The 19145-nt window shown below is 44.1% G+C and overlaps 1 protein-coding gene across 3 annotated transcripts in view; it reads left to right on the forward strand.

Moving 5' to 3' along the window:
• Col24a1 (collagen type XXIV alpha 1 chain) overlaps window positions 1-19145 on the forward strand; it is a 257704-nt gene that overhangs the window by 26835 nt on the left and 211724 nt on the right. For all 3 annotated transcript variants that reach the window (XM_087631264.1, NM_001447429.1, XM_087631268.1), the window contains 4 exon segments: window positions 2530-2583; window positions 5068-5121; window positions 8078-8131; window positions 17172-17216. In XM_087631264.1, the coding sequence (XP_087487390.1) occupies window positions 2530-2583; window positions 5068-5121; window positions 8078-8131; window positions 17172-17216 (207 nt within the window).

Here is a 19145-nt window from a genome sequence, read left to right on the forward strand (position 1 = left end):
AGAAAGACTGTCTTCAATAAGCTAGAAAAAGAATCGTGGGTCATAAAGACAGATGCAAATGGGTTTAGTGTAATCAACTTTCTTTGCACCCCGATTTATAACGTACTAAGAATATAAAGCCCAGCTGCTGTAAAATATTACTTTCCCCTCTCTAGATTCACACTAGATCCCACTGTGCTTGAGCGACCTTTTGGCATCTAAACTCTGAAACTCTGGAGTTGATGGCCTGTCAGACCCTCCCCCATTCCCTCTCCCCTCCCCCATCCCTCCCCGACCCCCTCCCACATCCCCTCCCCCACCTCTCCCTGTCCCCTCCCACATCCCCTCCCCCACCCCTCCCCCACCCCTCCCACATCCCCTCCCCCACCTCTCCCTGTCCCCTCCCACATCCCCTCCCCCACCCCCTCCCACATCCCCTCCCTCATCCCTCCCTCATCCCCTCCTGCTCATCCCCTCCTCTGTCCTCTCCTGTGTCCCCTCCCACATCCCCTCCCACATCCCCTCCCCCACCTCTCCCTGTCCCCTCCCACATCCCCTCCCTCATCCCTCCCTCATCCCTCCCTCATCCCCTCCTGCTCATCCCCTCCTCTGTCCTCCCCTGTGTCCCCTCCCCCATCCCCTCCCACATCCTGTCCACAGCCCCTCCAGTCTTTGCCTATTCTCTGCCTTACAGCAAGTCAGTCTGTCACCTCATCCCTCCACCTTCTGTGAGGAGACACTAGAACCTGCGTTTCTGCTCCCAGCTTTCTTTGTACTGATCCCATTCCCTCTTCATGCTCAGGCTGTCACTCCCACTAGGGTGACTCAGGACACACAGTCTCCTCTAATACCCAGCTCTGGTTTGCCCAACCTGCCCTCCCCTCTGGAGAGGACGCCTGCTTAGTGAGGCTACTTATCACAGTTGCGTTCCTAACTTCATCTCCTTCCCCCAATTCTCTAAGTAAGTGGCAGCTATGCAAATTCTCGTCCCTAAATTTGATCTTATCTGGCCGCAACCAGAGCATCATTCCTCTCTGAAAAATCCCAAATGCTCCTTGGCACAGGTTTCCCTGAAGCCACTGTGTTGGCGCATGGTTGCGCCGTGAGTTTTGGGAAACAGGATTAAACCCATTACCCTGAAGCCTACAGCACCCATCCATTCGTCAATCCCTGCCGCCTTCTCTTTCTTAAGATTACAACACCACTGCTGCAATATTTTCTCCTTGGTTTTATTCTCATTAGACGCATCTCCAGTGTCATCGTTGAGTTCCCTACAACATTTTTTTTCCCGAAGAGGCAGGCAAATGGTTTAGTCTGTCTTGTATATTAATATTATGCCTAGAAAGCCCAGAGGTGAGATGGTAAAACCCACTAGGGGTCTGCAGACCTGGAAACTTTCGGGAGAGCGCGTTTCAGCCTCTGCGCTCACTGTTTCTGTGAAGTTAATTTTTCTTCTCTGTAAGTAAGACCGCAGTAGCTGTCTCACGAGGTCGTTGCATGAGTTAGCAATGAGAAATGTGAAGCATGAGCGTCGTTGAAGGCGCAAACTAGCTTCTCAGGGGACAGAGTCAGGTTTTAGATTCAGATCATAATTATTCATCAGTAAAGGACAATCAAACTGACAAACGGCCAAGTGTCTGATGGGATGATACTATATGAAACAATAGACTGGTAAGATAAAGAGTGTCTTTTCAAAGACATTTTAATCCTGAAAGTAAATAGCACAAGTCATGAGGCAGTTGAAACAGCACTGTAAGGCTTACATACTGGAAAGGCTTACATACTGGACTAGAACAGCGTGAGTGAGGTGACGGCCGGCAGCACACTGAATCTCACATACACTAGTTTCCACAGAATTGTCAGGAGAGAGATGACTCTTTATGAAAACGAGTCCAAGAGTTTTTTTATAAATTTTATTTTATGTATGTGAGTACACTGTAGCTCTCTTCATGAACACCAGACAAGGGCATCGGATCCCATTACAGATGGTTGTGAGCCACCTTGTGGCTGCTGGGAATTGAACTCAGGACCTCTGGAAGAGCAGTCGGTGCTCTTAACCGCTGAGCCATCTCTGAAGACCCGAGTCTGAGGTTTTAAGAGAAGGCAGAACAAAACAGGCTTGAGGAATCACCAAGAAAGATGTAGCAAGGTCAGCGAATTTTCCCATATGCAGATCTTGACTACAGGAAGGGGTGCACAGGTTGAAGGGCACAGAAACCAAACTGGCACACATCGTTAGGCATGTGACAGCACAGCTCAGATAGAACAGTTATCTGTGCGCTGGGGACAGAGGCGGAAGGCAATGCCACAGCTCCAGGCCATGTTTGATGTAAAGAGTGGAACCTGCCGCTTTGCTGTCTGAATAACATAGCTGGTCTTTCCAAGGCTAGGGTGTCAAAGGTGGCGGGAGGAATGACTATGAAAATATAGTTTTAATTTTATTTTAATCATTTGTTTTAGTTAGGTTATGTTATGTAATAGTTGTATGAACATGAAAAGAAGTCCTGCTGCTTATATCTGGGAATAACGAGGCACTCTCCTTATTTGCAGGGTATTCCGGGACCACATGGAAATCCCGGGCTGCCTGGACTGCCAGGTCCAAAGGTAAGCAAATCCTGATGAGCATTATGTCATTTTCCTGACATTTTAGAAGAAAGCTCTCTGCCTTTCAGGATAGATTTGGCAAGTAGAAAGTCTGACGGTCCTGGGTCATGGTTTATTAACAGAATTGTCTGGTCAGGTGGTCCTGGAGAGCACAGAGAAGCAAGCCAAGTGAGCCATGGAGAGCGAGCTTGCGATCAAGCAGCATCCCTCTGTGGCCTCTGCTTTAGCACATGCCTCTGGGTATCGTTGCCCCTTTATATACACAATGCCACTTAGTCTATGGGAGGTTTATGTTTTTGTCTTTTTGAGATTAGGGCCCTGCCCCATGGCTCCAGCTGCATATGTAGCAGAGGTGGCCTTGTCAGGCATCAATGGGAGGAGAGGCCCTTGGTTCTGTGAAGGCCTGATGCCCCAGTGTAGGGGAATGCCAGGGCGGGGAGGAGGGAGAGAGTGGGTGGTAGGTGGAGGAACACCTCTATGGAGGTAGGGGTGAGGGGAATGGGATAGGGATTTTACAGGGGAGAAACTAGGGAAGGGGATAACATTTGAAATGTAAACAAAGAAAATACCCAATAAAAGAAAAGGAAACGAAAAGATTAGGGTCCTGCTATGTTTTCATGGCTACTGTTAAACTCCTGGACTCAAAAATCTTCTTAACTCAACCTCTCAAATGTTGGGGTTGCCTGCACTTTCCTCTAAGCCTTCTTATTGTTGTAATTTAATGAGTTGGGCCCTGAAATGTTAAGACACCCCAAAAACTACTTCTTAGGCGAGTAATCTTTTAACCGCAGATGTCCTACTGTAGCCTCCTTGGTACAAATGTGATTGCTATGAACAGATAGCCTAGAAAACAAACTTTTCTCTCAGAAAGTCTCTTTGACTATTGGACACAGGATTCTTAGTCATATTTCTAATTTGCTTCTAAATTAGAAATTAGTGAAGTGAGAAGACCAAGCAGGAGGTGGGACTCCTCCGATCATCTTAGTCAGTCAGCTCGAGGGCTGTTCAGAAGTACCCATAAAGCCATGAAAAGAGATGCACGTCCTTCCTTCTCTCACACAGAGTGAAAACAGTAGTTAACCATTCTGTAAGAGTGGAGGATTATTTATTCCTAGCTGAGAATGGTAAGGAAATTCACAAGTGAAATTTTAAAGATTCTCTATTGTGGCTTCTATATTTTTATGAAATCTGACAAATACTTTGAGAGGAAAAAGACACATTTCTCTGAAGCATTTGGAATCACTTGTTTTCTGTTGATACAACAGAGTCCATAGATGGGGAAATTTAGGGAGAAAATAAGTTCATTTTAACCCATGGTTCTAGTCTGGACAATTTAAGGTCATTCCAATTGGTTTGCTTTGGTGAGCACTTTTCTGGCTGGGTTCAGCATAAATATGAAATATGGAAGGGTTAGGGGACAACAGGTTGACTTATTGCAACACACCCTGTGATAGATAGTCAAGAGCCTCTGAGAAGACAGGTCACCCACTTCAGAGAGATTGGTTCATTAATCTATTCATGAGGTCCCTGTCCCCGGCACCCAAACACTTCCCACCTACCAGCATGCCATACTGAAACCATAGCAGAATCATAAGAAAATTAATTTAATATTGTATCCAAAACTGTTGAGTGAAAATCGATGGCATAATTCACTGACTGTATCTCTGTTTTAACAGTGTCTTTTTTACTTCTTATTTTTTTCTCAATAATCAAAGCAATGCTAGAATGCACATTCAAGAGTTTGAAAAATTATTCAGGCATCATCATAGGCTAAAATATTAAGTTTTGTGATAAGGAATTTTCTTTGATTAAACTATCTTCACTCCAATGGTAAAATAATATTGATAATTCACTGTGATTCACAAGCCTTACAATTCATGTAAAGAAATGGTTTTAATAGTAACATCACTTGTGTTTAATTTTTTAATTCCAATTTTCCTTAAGAGGCTATTAGAGAACTTAGCTTGTACAAACGGAGCTAAAAAAAATACTAAAAAGCAAATAACTTTGCCTCAAAATGTTTTTTTCTATATTTTTAATCTTCTGTCAATTTTTCACATGAATTTAATGGATTCTACCCACGTGCATGTCATGGGCCTTGTGCCACCTCCTTTCCTTCCTCACTAACATCCTCCACCCAAGAAGTCACCCTCTATTCAGGGCTCTTCCTTGTGTGAGACCCACTGAGGAGTCAGAGCTCCCGGCATGCCTGAGTGGAGAGCTGTATCCCGGTGCCTGAGGGAGCTCGGCTGTGGCAACACCACTAGCTCCTCAAGGAGGGCTCCTGCTCCATTCATTCTGAAATGTCGGTGGGCTCAGTCTCGGTCTTGTAGCGATAACAAAGTGTTAAGAATTCGTGAGCACAAAATAATGTTATGGAGTACCATACACTGTGTATAGCATCTGTGGACGCGTGACTGAAAGCCGGTGATACGCGGCGCATACCTAATGCTTCCCTAAGTGTCTCTTAACTCTCATACCCAGGGCCCCAAAGGAGATCCTGGACTGTCCCCAGGCCAAGCTGCTTCTGGAGAAAAGGTAATTATTTGTCAGTGGAATAGAGACATTTTAATTCATTTTTAATGTTTAAAAGTAAAAATGTCCAGGGGTCGGGGGAGATGGCTTAATAGGTAAAGCGCTTGCTGTACGAGCATGAGGACCTGAGTTCGTATGCCTAGCAGCCACATCTTAAAAACTAAAGTGGCGGATGCTGCTGGGTAGGCAGCTTCCGTGCTGGGTCAAGAAAGGCAAATCCTAGGGGCTTTCCCTAAATTCTAGGGTGAGTTAGGGACCCTGCCCCAAAAAGTAAGGTAAACAGTGACAGAAAGAGACCCAACATTACCTCTGGCCTCCACAGTGCATATGTAAATGAGGTCACTCAAGCACACGCCTACACACACGCGCGCGCACACACACACACACACACACACACACACACAGAGGCTTACACACATGCAAACATGTACACGCACACTATACACATACACGTGAATCAATAAATACTATTTTCTCCCTTTAAAATACATGTTTTATTGTGTCCATAGAGGAAAGCAGAAAACTATTGAATTTTAATGAACAAAGAATTTGAAGAATCTTCATTGGCTTCTGTTGCTAGTTTAAGCCTTCCCATTAATTTTATAAAGTGTCTGCTATAGCTTGACACTGTGGCACACAGGGTGAATGGGCTGAAATGTTGGAGCAGACTGTGACTTTCCTTTGTGTATGTTCCTTTGAGAAAGGGTCTCGTGTAGTGCAGGCTGGCCTCAAACTCTCTGCGTATCCAAAAACACCATCGATCCCTCTCTCTGTTCCCCAAGTGCTGGGATTACAGGTGGTTGCCCACCATGGCTGGCCTCAGACAAATTCTTAACTTCAAAGGTTTTACTGTTGATATACAGGACACGATAACACTTAAATGCAAAGACATACATGTTAGGAAGATTCTAATCCTTTATGTGGTGTGAAGGCAGCAGTGACTCCCAGAGAGAGTTTTCATGAAATTGGATTAAGAAACTTTTGTAAATTTAAAGCCATGTCAGGAATCCTCAAAAATATCAATCAAAAATTTTAGGAATTTTCTTCCTGTTTTAGGACTGAATTCATAGCGTTAGAAAAACACAGAAAATGAAGGAAAGTCTATTTCCAGAAAGACAATGTCTTCGTTGACTTAGTCATCATTACGAGAAAAAGAAATTCTAGGAAGTCTGAGAGATGATTTGCTATCTAAATATCTACATACAGCACGGTCGCTCTATTATTAAATGCTGGAGTTAGAGATCAACTCTGTTCTGGTGAGTTCAAAGTAGAGACTCCAGATTAAACCCAAGCAGTCATATCAAATGCTTGGTTTTATCTTTCTCTGTGATCTGTATAAAATATAGGGTGTCTCAGAACAGGAGTGGAAGTGTGAATGAAGTCTCATTTGAGGTGTTTTCACTTATTCGTGCACTAACTGTGCTTAACAATGTATTTAAAAGTGCAGTTAGATGTAGAAATTTAATGCCGCACTTCCAGTGAGCTTTAAGTGAAACCCAAGTTTTGAATAGATGCATTTCTCTGCTGTTTGTCTTTTTCCGTGTAAAGACTAGCAGGCCTCGAGCATGATAGGCAAGGGCTGTGCTACTGTACTATGTGTAGAACACTCTTCTGTTCGTATGTGTGTATGTATACTGTGTGTATGTGTGTGTGTGCATGTGTGTGCATGCATATGGTATGTGTATATATGTATACTGTGTGTATCTGCATGTATGGTATGTGTATGTGTGTGTGTGCATGTCTATGGTACATGTGTATATGGTGCGTGTGCATGTCTATGGTGTGTGTGCATGTGTATACTATGTGTGTGCATGTGTGTGTGTACATCCCATGTTTGTGTGCATGTATACATGTTTGTATACTGAGTGTGTATATATATGGTGTGTGTGTGTGTGTGTATGTGTGTGAGTGTGTAGGGGGCACTCACATGTCACAGCACACATGTGGGAGTCAGACAACAGCCTTGACTATTGGTCTTTGCCTTCACGTAGATGGAGTCAGGGCCTCTTGGCCATCTCCCACTGAATAAGCCAGGCTAGCTGACCCACAGGCCTTCAGAGACTCTCCTATCTCTGCTTCCCATCCTGCCAGAGGAGCCCTGGGTGGCAGAGGTGTCCTAGTGTACTCAGCTCCCCTGGGTGCTGGAGATTTTAAACCAGGTCCTCGTGAATGTGCAGGGAGCGTTTGACCCTCAGAGCCACCGTCCCAGAGCCCTTCACCCCTAATTTTCACTGGAGGGCTCGTTAAATTGCCCTGGAACCCTCTCTGCAGACCAGGTACACCATGAACTTGTAATCCCTCGACCTAACTTCTCAGACTGTAGGGCTGTATCACCAGCCCAGCTGACAAGGGGAGGTAAAATGATAAAATAATTTAAATCTAGTCTCTTAGAAACTGCATTTGTATTAAATCTGATTCTCTCTCTTGACACTGCATCAGATTTGTTGCAGGTGGCGAAATGAAAATCCCACAAAAGAATCTTGTTCCTTTATTTCTTGGGGTTGGTCCTCATCTAGATGGGGAGAAGTCAGTCCTAGTCCTCGAGGTTAGAAGATCCCGTTTCCCCTGAGCTGGAGAGGTCCTTCGTCTGTACCCTTGACATCCCTGAATCTCACTGCACTCGAATGCAGCCCTGTGCAATGGTTAAGGAGACACCTTTAGATGCTGAAAACTGTAAATCTGGGGGTAGGGGCATTCCTAGAAAATAAAACAACACAGAGAAAGGAATAAAAGCATGCACATGGGGAAAGTATCAGTCATTCAGTGCTGGAAGAGGTGAGGAAGCATTTAGGATGGGGTGGAGGGATGCTGGAAAAAATAAGAAAGGATGCTAAGCAGGTCTGAGAGAGGCCAGATTGTCAAGATCAGAAATATGTGCAGGGAGGGCTTTCTGTCCCGGATTAAAACTTTAATTTTCTATTTTCTTTCATGGTGTTAAATATCTCTGTTTTGTTTACAGGGTGACCCAGGTCTTTTGGGGCTAGTGGGGCCCCCTGGTTTACAAGGTGAAAAGGTAAGCGGTTTTTCTGACATAATCAAATGTCGGATGGCTCTTGGAGCACTCCTATGGCTAGAATCCTACTATGAAGTTGAGACTCACACCCATGTCTCAGATCCCTTTGCTCGGCAGAAGAGAATTAATCAAAAGATTTAGCCAGGCTAGTCCAAAAACTTAATATCCATTAAAGATAAGATCTAGAGAATAATAAAGACCCATGAGTTTGGTGGCCGAGATCAAATTCACAGGTAGGACAGAGCCAAAGTCACAGACAGGAAATTGAAGTCCCGCTTCTTTTAAGGTATATTAACTGGCATTTTAACTCTGAGGCTTTTCTGTCTTTTTGTAACATTTATGCCCAAATGAAATGCTTATTGGTAAAACGCACTTGGATTTTTTAAATTTTTATTAGATATTTTCTTTACCTACATTTTAAATATTATCCCCCTTCCCAGTTTCCTCTCCGGAAACCCCCTATTCAATCCCCGACCCCTGCCTCCGTGAGAGTGCTCCCCGACACAATCTTTCCCTCCCACCTCCTCACCCTGGCCCTCCCCTACACTGGGGCATCAAGCCTTCACAGGACCAAAGGCCTCCCCTTCCACTGATGTCCAACAATGCCATCCTCTGCTACATATGAAGCTGGAGCCATGGGTCCCTCCATGTGTACTCTTTGGTTTGGGGTTTAGTCCCTGGGAGCCCTGGGTGTCTGCTTGGTTGATATTGTTGTTCTGATTCTCATCTATAAGGAAGTAATGTCTGCCAGGATGTGTCTGTAAACGTGAGCTTGAGCAGCACCAGCTTGGCTGGTCAGACACATACCTGAGAGAAGCTGTTTACAAGGAGGAGGGGTTTTATTTTTCGGCTTACAGTTCACAGATAGCAGTCTCTGGGTAGCTGACAAGTGAGGCAGACAGTCCTAGTCGGTGGAGCAAGGTTACTCACCTCATGGAGGCCAGGGACCAAAGACTGATACGAAGGTCAAGACTGGTTCAAGAAGCCATTTCAATAGCCTACTTCCTCCAGGTAGAGCCTTCATCCTAAAATCCCAAGCACCCCCTGAAGTAACGTCATAAGCTGGGAGCACACCTTCAATAGACGAGGGCTGTAGAGGGAGGGCTTGTCATTTCCACTTAGTAACAGGTTGCATGGGAGTCTTGGCAACAGCAAGTAAAGAGCCGCAGTCACGTGTGCATAGCAAGTCACGTGACAGCTGCTCTCTGTCCCTTTCCCTCCCTCCCTCCCTCCCTCTCTAATAAACAAACTCTCCATGGTTAACAAGATGTGACAGTAGCTCAGAAAAATGCTCAAACTTTTGAGTTGATATTGTTTCATTTCTGAAAACATTTTCTTTCTTTTCCAATTGCATCCTTTAATGGAAACTGAGGACAATTTTTGTTTTGTTTTGTTTCATTTTTTGAAAACCAGGTAACGTTAAGAACGCAAAGCACACAAGGATATAGTCTAAACTCAGACCTGCTGATTGCTTAGCTGGGCTGAGACAATTTCCCATCAGACTGTCTACCTGTATGCATTTTATACAAATATACAGCAAATCTGCATTCAAAATGGGCCTGGTGAATGTTACTGTTCCTTTCTGTTTGGAAGGATAAGAGCAGATGACACTATTTGGGGAGAATGTTCAGGGGTTAATGACCTTTAAACCTTTTAAGTTTATGACCTGAAAAGGTTATAAAGTTAATGACCTTTTAAACATTGAACTCCTTAATTTAGTTGAATTTTTGGTATCATTGAATTTGCAGATCCTACAAACAGGATCTGTGCTAGAGGAATCTAGAGTAGAGGCTTGTTCTAGCAATGCTCACACACCCCATTCCTTCATTCTTGCAGTCCTCCCCCAGTGTCAGACGAATTCCTAAGCTCAAATCATCTTCTCTAAGGGAGGAAGCTAAAATAAGCCTAGAGATATTATTTTCAGCATCACGGGAGTTAAAACAGGAGCAAGACAGAGACCCAAGGAGACTGGGTCTGTGGGCTTCTAACTGTGCATACGTAATGAGAACTAATTGAGGTACTTAAGTTTTCCCTGATATGAACCAATTACATCTTTTTATCAGTTGAGCCATTCTGTGGATTACTTTGTAACACGGCTGATATCTGAAGTATCTATTTTATTGGTACAATGTTCTGGTCTGCTGAGCACTTTTACAAACCACCCTGGGTGTGTATGTAATGCTGAATTGCCTAATAGAAATTAATTGAAGTCTTCAAGGGCTAAACAGCTCACCTGAGGCCTTTCACTGATGACCTGGGACTTAGTGCCAGCCTATTTGACACAGTGACTGTGTTCTTGGTAATTTTGCATAGTATTTCTATGTGCTAGTTCACTGTTTAAATTATTGTTTAATTCTTTGTTTAAGTTATTAGGCTTTCAGCATTCAGGAAGTTAGTCACTGGTGTTCTTCACAAAAGCCACTGGATAAACAGTTTTGCATGACAGATGACATAACTTCATTATTCCCTGTCTCAGAAAAGGGTCTGGAAATATTAAAACTCTCCTAATACAAGCCAAACTCAAATGCAAGTGACATTAAAAACTAAAGTGACTGCACAAAACCTGTTGAGATACATAAAAATGAATGTGGAAAGTTTTGACAACTTTAAGTACTATTGAGTGAAACGGCAAAGTAAGACGGCTGAAATATTTTCTCTACTCGCCAACAGAATTATGTTATTTGAATCTTTCTCCCTTTAGCCTCACTTCTATTTTTAAAATAGTACATCTCTATCCAGCAATGTTTGTCCCCACTGCTGGCCCTGCTGTTACACTACCACCTCTATTTACCTTCTTTGTGTAACTCTTGTATTTCTTAGGAACTAAAGTATATTTTTAATTCCCACTTACTAATTTTTTTTGCCAAAATGGCAGATAAATTGAATCCAGAATGCATGCTGAGTTGGACCGAGGACAAAGGATGTGAGTCCAAGCTTGGATTCAAGATAGCTTTTCAAATTGCTTTAAAAATAGCCCATCAGCTGCGATATTAAAATGGAAGCCTTAAAAAAAAGGAAGCCTGCTATCTTGCAGAGTAAGAATGTCAGGAGGTACTCAAATGCAAAGGTTCTCATAGGTTTGAGAGGATGTGGGGATGCGAATAGCTAACTGTGAAACATGCCAACATTCGAAGCGCTCTGTCACGATGCATGGCACCTTTGAATATCAGAAAGCAGTACCGTGCTTTAAATAATATAAGTCAACATGAACTCCTATTTTATTTGACTGCAATTGATTCAGTTATTTGGAAAAGTCCCTAGTGAAAGATACACAACAGAGCGAAAGTTCATAGGAAGGAGGACAAGAAGAAACGGCTTCCACGGACTCCTCTGTGGTTTTCCAGTCCCCCCTCAAGCTGTGTAAAGCAAGTGAGGAGGTGTATCCTTACTGGATGTCAGTGGGAAAACTAATAAAAGACTCTAGCTTGGCTGCAGGTCAGGGCCTGAGGAGACAATGTGAAGATTTCCACCCTTCTATCGCGCCAGCTCTATACATCACCTCTCGCCGGCCCATCCTTCCTATAAAAGTCTGCAGAGCTAGTTCCCCGTGGTGCTAATATCTAAATCCAAAGCTACCCCTTACAAGCCGTCCCACCCACCACCCCTGTCTCCATGTCTGCCCTGCCTGCAAACAGGGGGTTGGAGGGCAAGGCCTCATGGTCTGAATGCCCTGGGATGGAAGATAGGGGTGGCCCAAAACTTGTCAGCTTTGAAAATCTCCCTTGGGTCTGATGGGGGCTGTTGACATTTCAATATTGGCAAGAATTTCATTTGGCGTAAGGTTTTTCAGCCTCTACAGTTAGATCTAGAACCTGAGAATCAGCTGCCATTGCTGGGCATTGCGGTGGTTAATTCCGCACAGGTTTTCAATTTAAAAGCCCGTTGTAACTCAAGGAAGTATTCTCATTCAAGTCTTGCCTGGCCAGGTGGTTCAGTAGGTAGAGGTGCTACCCACCTAGACCCACAGCCTGAGTTCTATCCCAGGACCCCATGATGGAAGGAGAAAAGCGACTACCGTAGCTGGCTCTCTGATCTCCACACACATCCGTGGTGCGCGCTTGCGTGCGCACCTGCCCACGCACAAATAAATTAATTTAATAAAAAACAAGTAAGTTTAAAATTAAAATCTCTAAGTAAAAAAAGATTCTAAGCTCTATTTTTGTGGGAATTCCTGCTATGAGAATGTCATGTCAAAAACTTTAGATAATTCTTTAATTTATTGTAATGTGCTTTAGTCTGTCTTGACCGAGTTCTTTAAGGGGTGTTTCTGCACTATTCTTGTCAGCACCTTCGGCGAAAAGGATCACTTATTGTTAATTCCGACCTTCAGATGTTTTATCCTCGTCAAATAAAATGCTCACGGTTAGAATCCCTATTCTGCTCAAGTAATTTCCCATCCACCTTCCCTCTCGTTATCCACTCCCGCAAGACCACACTGAAGGCATGAAAAGAAGCCCCCCCCCTTTTGTTTTTTTCCCAGACAGGGTTTCTCTGCCCAGCCCATGCTATCCTGGAGCTCAGTCTGTTGATGAAACTGGCTTCAAACTCAAAGGTCCGCCTGCCTCTGCTTCCCAAGTGCTGGGGATTAAAGGCGTGCGCCAAGGGCCAGGGTGGACTCTTTAAGGGTTCTATGTATCGCCTCTAGCTTCACCACACTGGAGGCGATTCGCAAACGTCTTTCATCTAGATTATAACAGCTCTGTGCCATCCACCCTCTTTCACTCTGCTCACCCCAGCGTTCTCGTTCTAATATCTGGTAAACAGCATGAAGGAAGGGATTATTTCCTTTTGCTCTCAGCTTGAGAGTCTTGTCTATGTTCCTTGATCCCACTGACTTGAGCCTACGATGAGGCAGAAGGTCATGGTAGGAAGTGTGTAGAAGAGAGTTCCTCACCTTACATGGTCAGGAAGCAGAGCTAGGAAGAGATGAGGCCTGCTATAATCTTAAACGCGTGCCTGCAGCGATGGCTTCCTCCACTAGCCCCATATTCTGGTGTCCGGAGTGCCCCAAATAGCGTCACCAGCTCAGGATTGTGTCTGTGGGGACCTTCCATCGTCAAACCGTCTTTACTGTTGTTGGACTGAGGAGCCAACCCTTGGAGCCCAAGATTGGGTTTGCATTTAGGTACAGCAGTCTTGAATTCATCCCGTGTCTTCAAGCCTACAGTGAGTCTCAGATCCGCTTTTCGTCCATCTATCAGCTAAATTTTTGCAAAAGCAGCGGCGTCCTTTCCGACGGGTTCTTGTGCTCACCGAATTCTAGCAACTGCAATTTAGCAATTACCCATCTCAATACTATCATTTTACATTCGATGACGCCAAGGCTCGTGATACGACTAGTCACTGAAGAGATTGGAGCCAGAACCCACTGTGCTTGCTCTGTTCACGTAGTAACACTGCAAACAGACACAGACAACATCTTGTTCCACTTAGATGCTTTGGATTGCAAAGGGTGGTACCATAGGCCATCACGAGGGGGTCAGAGTTTCAATCCCTGCTGAAGCATTAAGGCAAATGGGGATCGTACAGAATCTAAAAATAGGGCTGTAATATAATGACCCTTGTAGAGACAGGCAGATGCCAAGCAGATCTGGGTAGCTTAGTGGTGTATTTGTGGATGTTTACTGTGCATTCTCTCTCTCCCTCCCCCTCTCTCTTCCTCCCTCCCCCTCTCTCTTCCTCCCTCTCTCTCTCTCTCCCTCATTTTTCCTCCCTTCCTCTTTCCCAACCACCCTTCCCCTTCCTCTTCCTCCCTCTCTCCCTTCTTCCTCCCCTTCAATCTACCATTTAAAGTTGTTTCTTCTCCTCTGACAATTTCTTCTCGGCATTGTCTCCAACCACTCTCAACTTTCCCTTTTCCTGTTTTTACGGGATCTCACCGTCCCCACTAGGGAGTACCTGAAGCATTCTTGTTTTATATTACTAGAAAATATAGAGTAATTGAAGCAGCCACCCTTTATTTAGACAAAATTCCTGATTCTAAGTGATCTCACGAGCTAATGGTCAGGTTTGGTATCGCTCTCTCTGAGGTCAAGTGCCAACTGGGATGGCCGAGGCCAGCTGGGAGTGAACTCATGAAGAACAGGCTATGCCGGGTGGCGTTGCTATTTTCTAAGGCTCTCTGACTGAAGGTTCCCCGAAAGAGGGTTGGACGTGCGTGCAGGAGATATTTCACTGATGTAGAATGCGTCTAGGAAAGTAGTCCAGAGACGTGAGGCCAGTGCTTCATGCTGTTTCGCTGTTGGTAAGGGAGGAAGGAAATGCCAGAGAAATGTGTGAAGTCTGTAGTTGTAGACTGAAGCTCACAGAAGCGAAAATGAGTGACAAAGCACATATTTCCTCAGAAAGATGGCGGTGAGAGAGTCGCTCTAACTCCTTCGCCTCCTGCCCTGGCTCCTTACTGATCTTTCATGATTTCCAGACTCTCTCAGACGAGAGCTCTGCCTCACATCAGAGAGTCACTATATGAATTCTTATCTCCAGCTCTAACAGAGGAATCAACCTGGCTTTGTGGAATCAACAAGTGAACACGATGCCTCATATTTTATAATTACATTAATCTCGTTGGCTGTCTTGAAAAAGTAACATCTTAAAACCGTGTGAAAACACAGCACAAATTAGCTGTTGTCGGGCATAACACACAAGTGAATGGTGGGCATAGCACACAAGTGAATGGTGGGCATAGCACACAAGTGAATGGTGGGCATAACATGCAAGTGAATGGTGGGTGTAACACACAAGTGAATGGTGATATGGGGACTTTGGAGGTGTCCTTTTCATTCATCATTTTGGACACAATGGCGGCAGTGAAATCAGGTTACATGTGAGTATGAGATAGGGTGAGATTATGTAATTAGAAAGACGACTGCTCAGGTCCTGATATATCTATCAAAGCGATGCCATTCTTCATGCTGTTGGTTATGTTTCCCTTCTGTTTCTGAAACTCCCTTCTGTTTCCTCCTCTACAAACAGTGGAGGTCATAGGATTGAGTGACATCTGACTGGGAGTTTGGGAACCAGTAGCTTTAGTACCCAATGGCCAAGATAGTTCATTCATTCCATTTCTTTCTGCTCTTCCATTGTCCCATGGTGGCTTCCCCACCTCCTTCTTACAGCCTAATCACAAAGAAATTGGCTCTCGGGCCTTTACCTCTTCCCTCTACCTGTCTACATATAGACCATAAAGCTCACCTCTAGGCTCCTGCTTCTGTCTGCTCTTGGGTTCCTGTTTTAGTCTGTGTTTACATTGCTGAAGCTGTGTCTGATACTGGAAAGCTTATAAAGAGAAGAGATTTATCTCATCTCTCCCATTTCTGGAGACTGGAGAGTCCAAAAGCATGTCGCTGGTATCTGCGGGGACCATGTCTGCTCGGCCTCCAGTGGTGGCTGCATGATCTTTGCTGCCACTCATGATGGAGAACAAAGGGACAAAGAAATGTTCCCTAAACTGGTAGAACATAAGCCAGTCCCATGAGAGAGAGAATTCCCTCCCAAAACAAAGGCACCAGCACTGTGATGCCGGGAACCAAATTTGACACCATGCGTGGTGAGGCCATCCTGCATTCAAACCATGGCAGCTTCCAAGACCTCTCTGTGCATCAGCGCCTTTGTTATGCTTCTAACTCTAACATCCTTAGAGCTTCCGAAAGCATCTACTTTTCAGGTAGACTCATTAGGGGAGCCAATCCTTAAGGCAGTCTCTACCTAAACTTGCCTTCTCTTATCAACCTACAGCGACTAAAACATATAGATGGGACATGTTTTTAGCTGGTTGGTTCACATTCCGGTTATATTTTGCTTAAGTTTCTCTGAGTTTCCTAAGATTGTGAATCTGGCCTTTAACTCCTAAGCCCATCATTTCAGTACAATTCTATGACGTAGGTTAGAAAAGGAAATTTGAGTGGGGAATATGATTTTGGTCAGTAATGTTCTAGCTGCCCAAGCCTGAGGACCTGAGTGTAGACTTGTGGCACTATGTACAAAAGCCCGGTGTGAGGGTGCAGTTCTGTAACACAGCCCTGGGTTCGCTGGCCAGTTAACCCAATCAGTAAATCCCCAAATCTCTGAGAGACCCTGTCTCCAAAAACAAGGAGGGAACTTGAGTAAAAACTAGACATCAACCTATGGTCTTGCCACACACATGCATGCATGCATACAACAAGCACACATATGGGCATCTATGCACACATGCATACACACTCCAAAAGAGAAAGAAATGAAAGGAATTGTTCTTTTATGTTCACCAAAGTCTCTGGAAATGGAATATTGATTCACTGATACTTGATTCTGATTTTATCAATAAGCCTCAAAGTCTTTGCCCTCCTCTTTCTCTCAACTTCTTTTATTCTGTCGCAGATCTCTCTAGTGGGGTGAATTATACCATCTATTTTATAACCTAGGGTGTTAATGAGAAATTACTATTTTTCCATGGTCTACTCACCCAGAAAAGACTTCAATAGTTGATTTCCTAAATGGCTTTGTAGGGTCCTTCGGATGAACCTGTGAGCAGCCTCTTTTCTTGGTCAGTTCATTCATGAATTGCAACAGTGACTGGATTAGAGACAGGACTGGACAAGATCCAACTTCTCAGTAATTATAAACAGATTATGTCTGAAGGCATGCTGTCTTAATATTGCTGAGTCAAACACACTTTTCAAAAGCCTCAGTATATTTAGCAGATTCTAGATTGGAGCCTTTTACAATGGTTGTTTTTAGAATTAGTTTTCGAAAATAGAAATTAAATTCTTATTTAAGTTTAGTAATAAATCAAGAGACTATTGCATTAATAAGACAACTGAAAGCAGTGATGAGAAACTAATTAGGGGCTGGGGACATAGCTCAGTGGTGGGATGCTTGCTTGCCTGGTGTGTTTGAAGCTCTGGGTTCATTGTCCAGTGTCAAAAAACAACATCAACAACAACAGCAACAACAGAGCAAGTAAACAGAGAAACTAAAGTCCCCAGACTTTATAGCCTACATTTAGTTAGCTGCTTTCTGTGGGTTGACTTTTCATGCCAGATCTCCACTTATTTCCCCATAGGGTCTCAAAGGACACACAGGGCTCCCCGGACTCCGCGGTGAACAAGTAAGTGCTTTCTTGTCTTCTCTGGTCGCAAAGGTGGGTGTAAAGGAACACTCTGGAGAGAAAATATTCTCCTCTTGTCACTTCAATTTTTCCTCATAGTTATTCTCCTTCCATTTAGAACAAAAAGAACACCTTTTAATTGACCAGCTGTAGTTTATCAGCAAACTTATCAAGTGGCAATGTTTTACCCCTTTGCTTTCTCTTTTCCTGCTGTGTTCAGAACGGTGGGTCTTAAACCTCTGATTCACAGGTCCATTTGAGAACTCTAAGTACTTCAGGCCCTTTTCCAAGAAAATATTCATGTCCATGCGCACTGCTGACCTTCAGCTTTAGAATTCACTCTGTTCTAATTGGTGTATGAGACCCTAATCAGCAACAATTCAAACTAAAATGTTTCATACATTGTTATCCTGATGTATGGGTGCACACACACACACACACACACACACACACACACACACACTTTAAAAGTCAACCTATATTTGTAACTGCTTGGGTTTGGATCATGGTACTTCTTTTCTCTCCTACCAGAAAAAAAAATGGTATCGTACCATAGAAAATATATACTCTCGGACAGTGAGAGGGGAGGCGTAGAGCCCAGCTAAGGTAATGATGACATAACCAAAGATTCAGTAGGGCTCAGGAAGCCCTGAAGGAAACTCCACAGTACGGAGTGAGGATGAGTGTCTGAGGGAAATGCACAAATAAAGAAGCAAAGCCAGATTCCTCTTTGATTCGCGCATTAAGCAGGACAGTGTTGCGTTTCCGGTCCCTGTGGTGCAATTTTTCAAGATTACTAATTACCACCCATGGCCAGGAAGGTGGTGTCTATATCAGCAGCAGATGCAGGCTTGGCTTCCTGATGCTTAGACAAGGGCTGAAAGGCATGGGAGCATTTACAGGCTAGGAGTGTGAGAAAGGTGGTAGGAATTAGCCCTGGGAGACAAGGCCTCCCTAGAACATTGCCTTGGAGGAAATATGTTGACTCCAATGAAGGAGCCCAATCCATCAGATATCAGCGACAAGACGGTACTGTTAGTACTGAATGGATCCTGGAAACTGCTCCATTGCCCGGTTCTGTTAATTTACATGGTATTGCTCTGAGGGGTAATAGTACTAGCTGGGGGGTTCTGGATTCACTTTTAAAGCCTGGGAAATATGGACGAATGAGTTCGAATTGTAAAGCACTTGCCACAGTGAATTCGAATTGTAGGGCTCTAAGGCACTTGACACAAAGACGTGAGTTTGATTTTAGCACGCGCATAAGAGACAGAAGGATCTCTGGGCCTCGCTGTCCCTGGATCGGGGTCTACTGGACCAACCTTGGCTCTCAGTGAGAGACTCTGTAACCAAAAATAAGGTAGGTGACTCATGAGGAATGGCCCCAAGGTTAACCTTTGGCTCTGTGTGTACACACATGCACATGTCCACACATACACCCTTCATAAAGACTAGAAAGAGAAGACTCAAAATCCGTAGTGACTTGAGGAACCACTAAAATAATCTTGCATTTCAACTCTGAGAATACTAGATGTGCCAAGGACAGTAATTGATTCATTTCACTTAGACTGTGGCTGTGATCCTAACATTCATTTCTGGGGGGAAAAATGTTAGTAAATTGGCCAGCAAACACTTGAGAACACAATTATCTCATTTTCCTGAGAGCTGGCTGAGCCTGAACTTTTTGCCGAACTGTACTGTGGTGGACTGCAGTGTGTAGAATGCTTAATCTTTTACATGTGCTAGTTAATCAAATACTCAGTAGCGTTGGCTCTTAGCTCTTGCTTCCACTGTAGAAGAGACTCCTGTCCACCGATCATCTTCTCCACGTAAGAGTCACGTGACGCACATGTTGTTACTCTGTTTTGCTAGTAAGAAAAGCAAGACTGTGCAGAAAAGACGTGTAGTGACATTGTCGCACTTCGTAAT

This window comes from Rattus norvegicus, chromosome 2 (genome assembly GCF_021556685.1).
Source record: "Rattus norvegicus strain SHRSP/BbbUtx chromosome 2, alternate assembly SHRSP_T2T, whole genome shotgun sequence".
In the NCBI taxonomy this organism is placed as follows: Eukaryota; Metazoa; Chordata; class Mammalia; order Rodentia; family Muridae; genus Rattus; species Rattus norvegicus.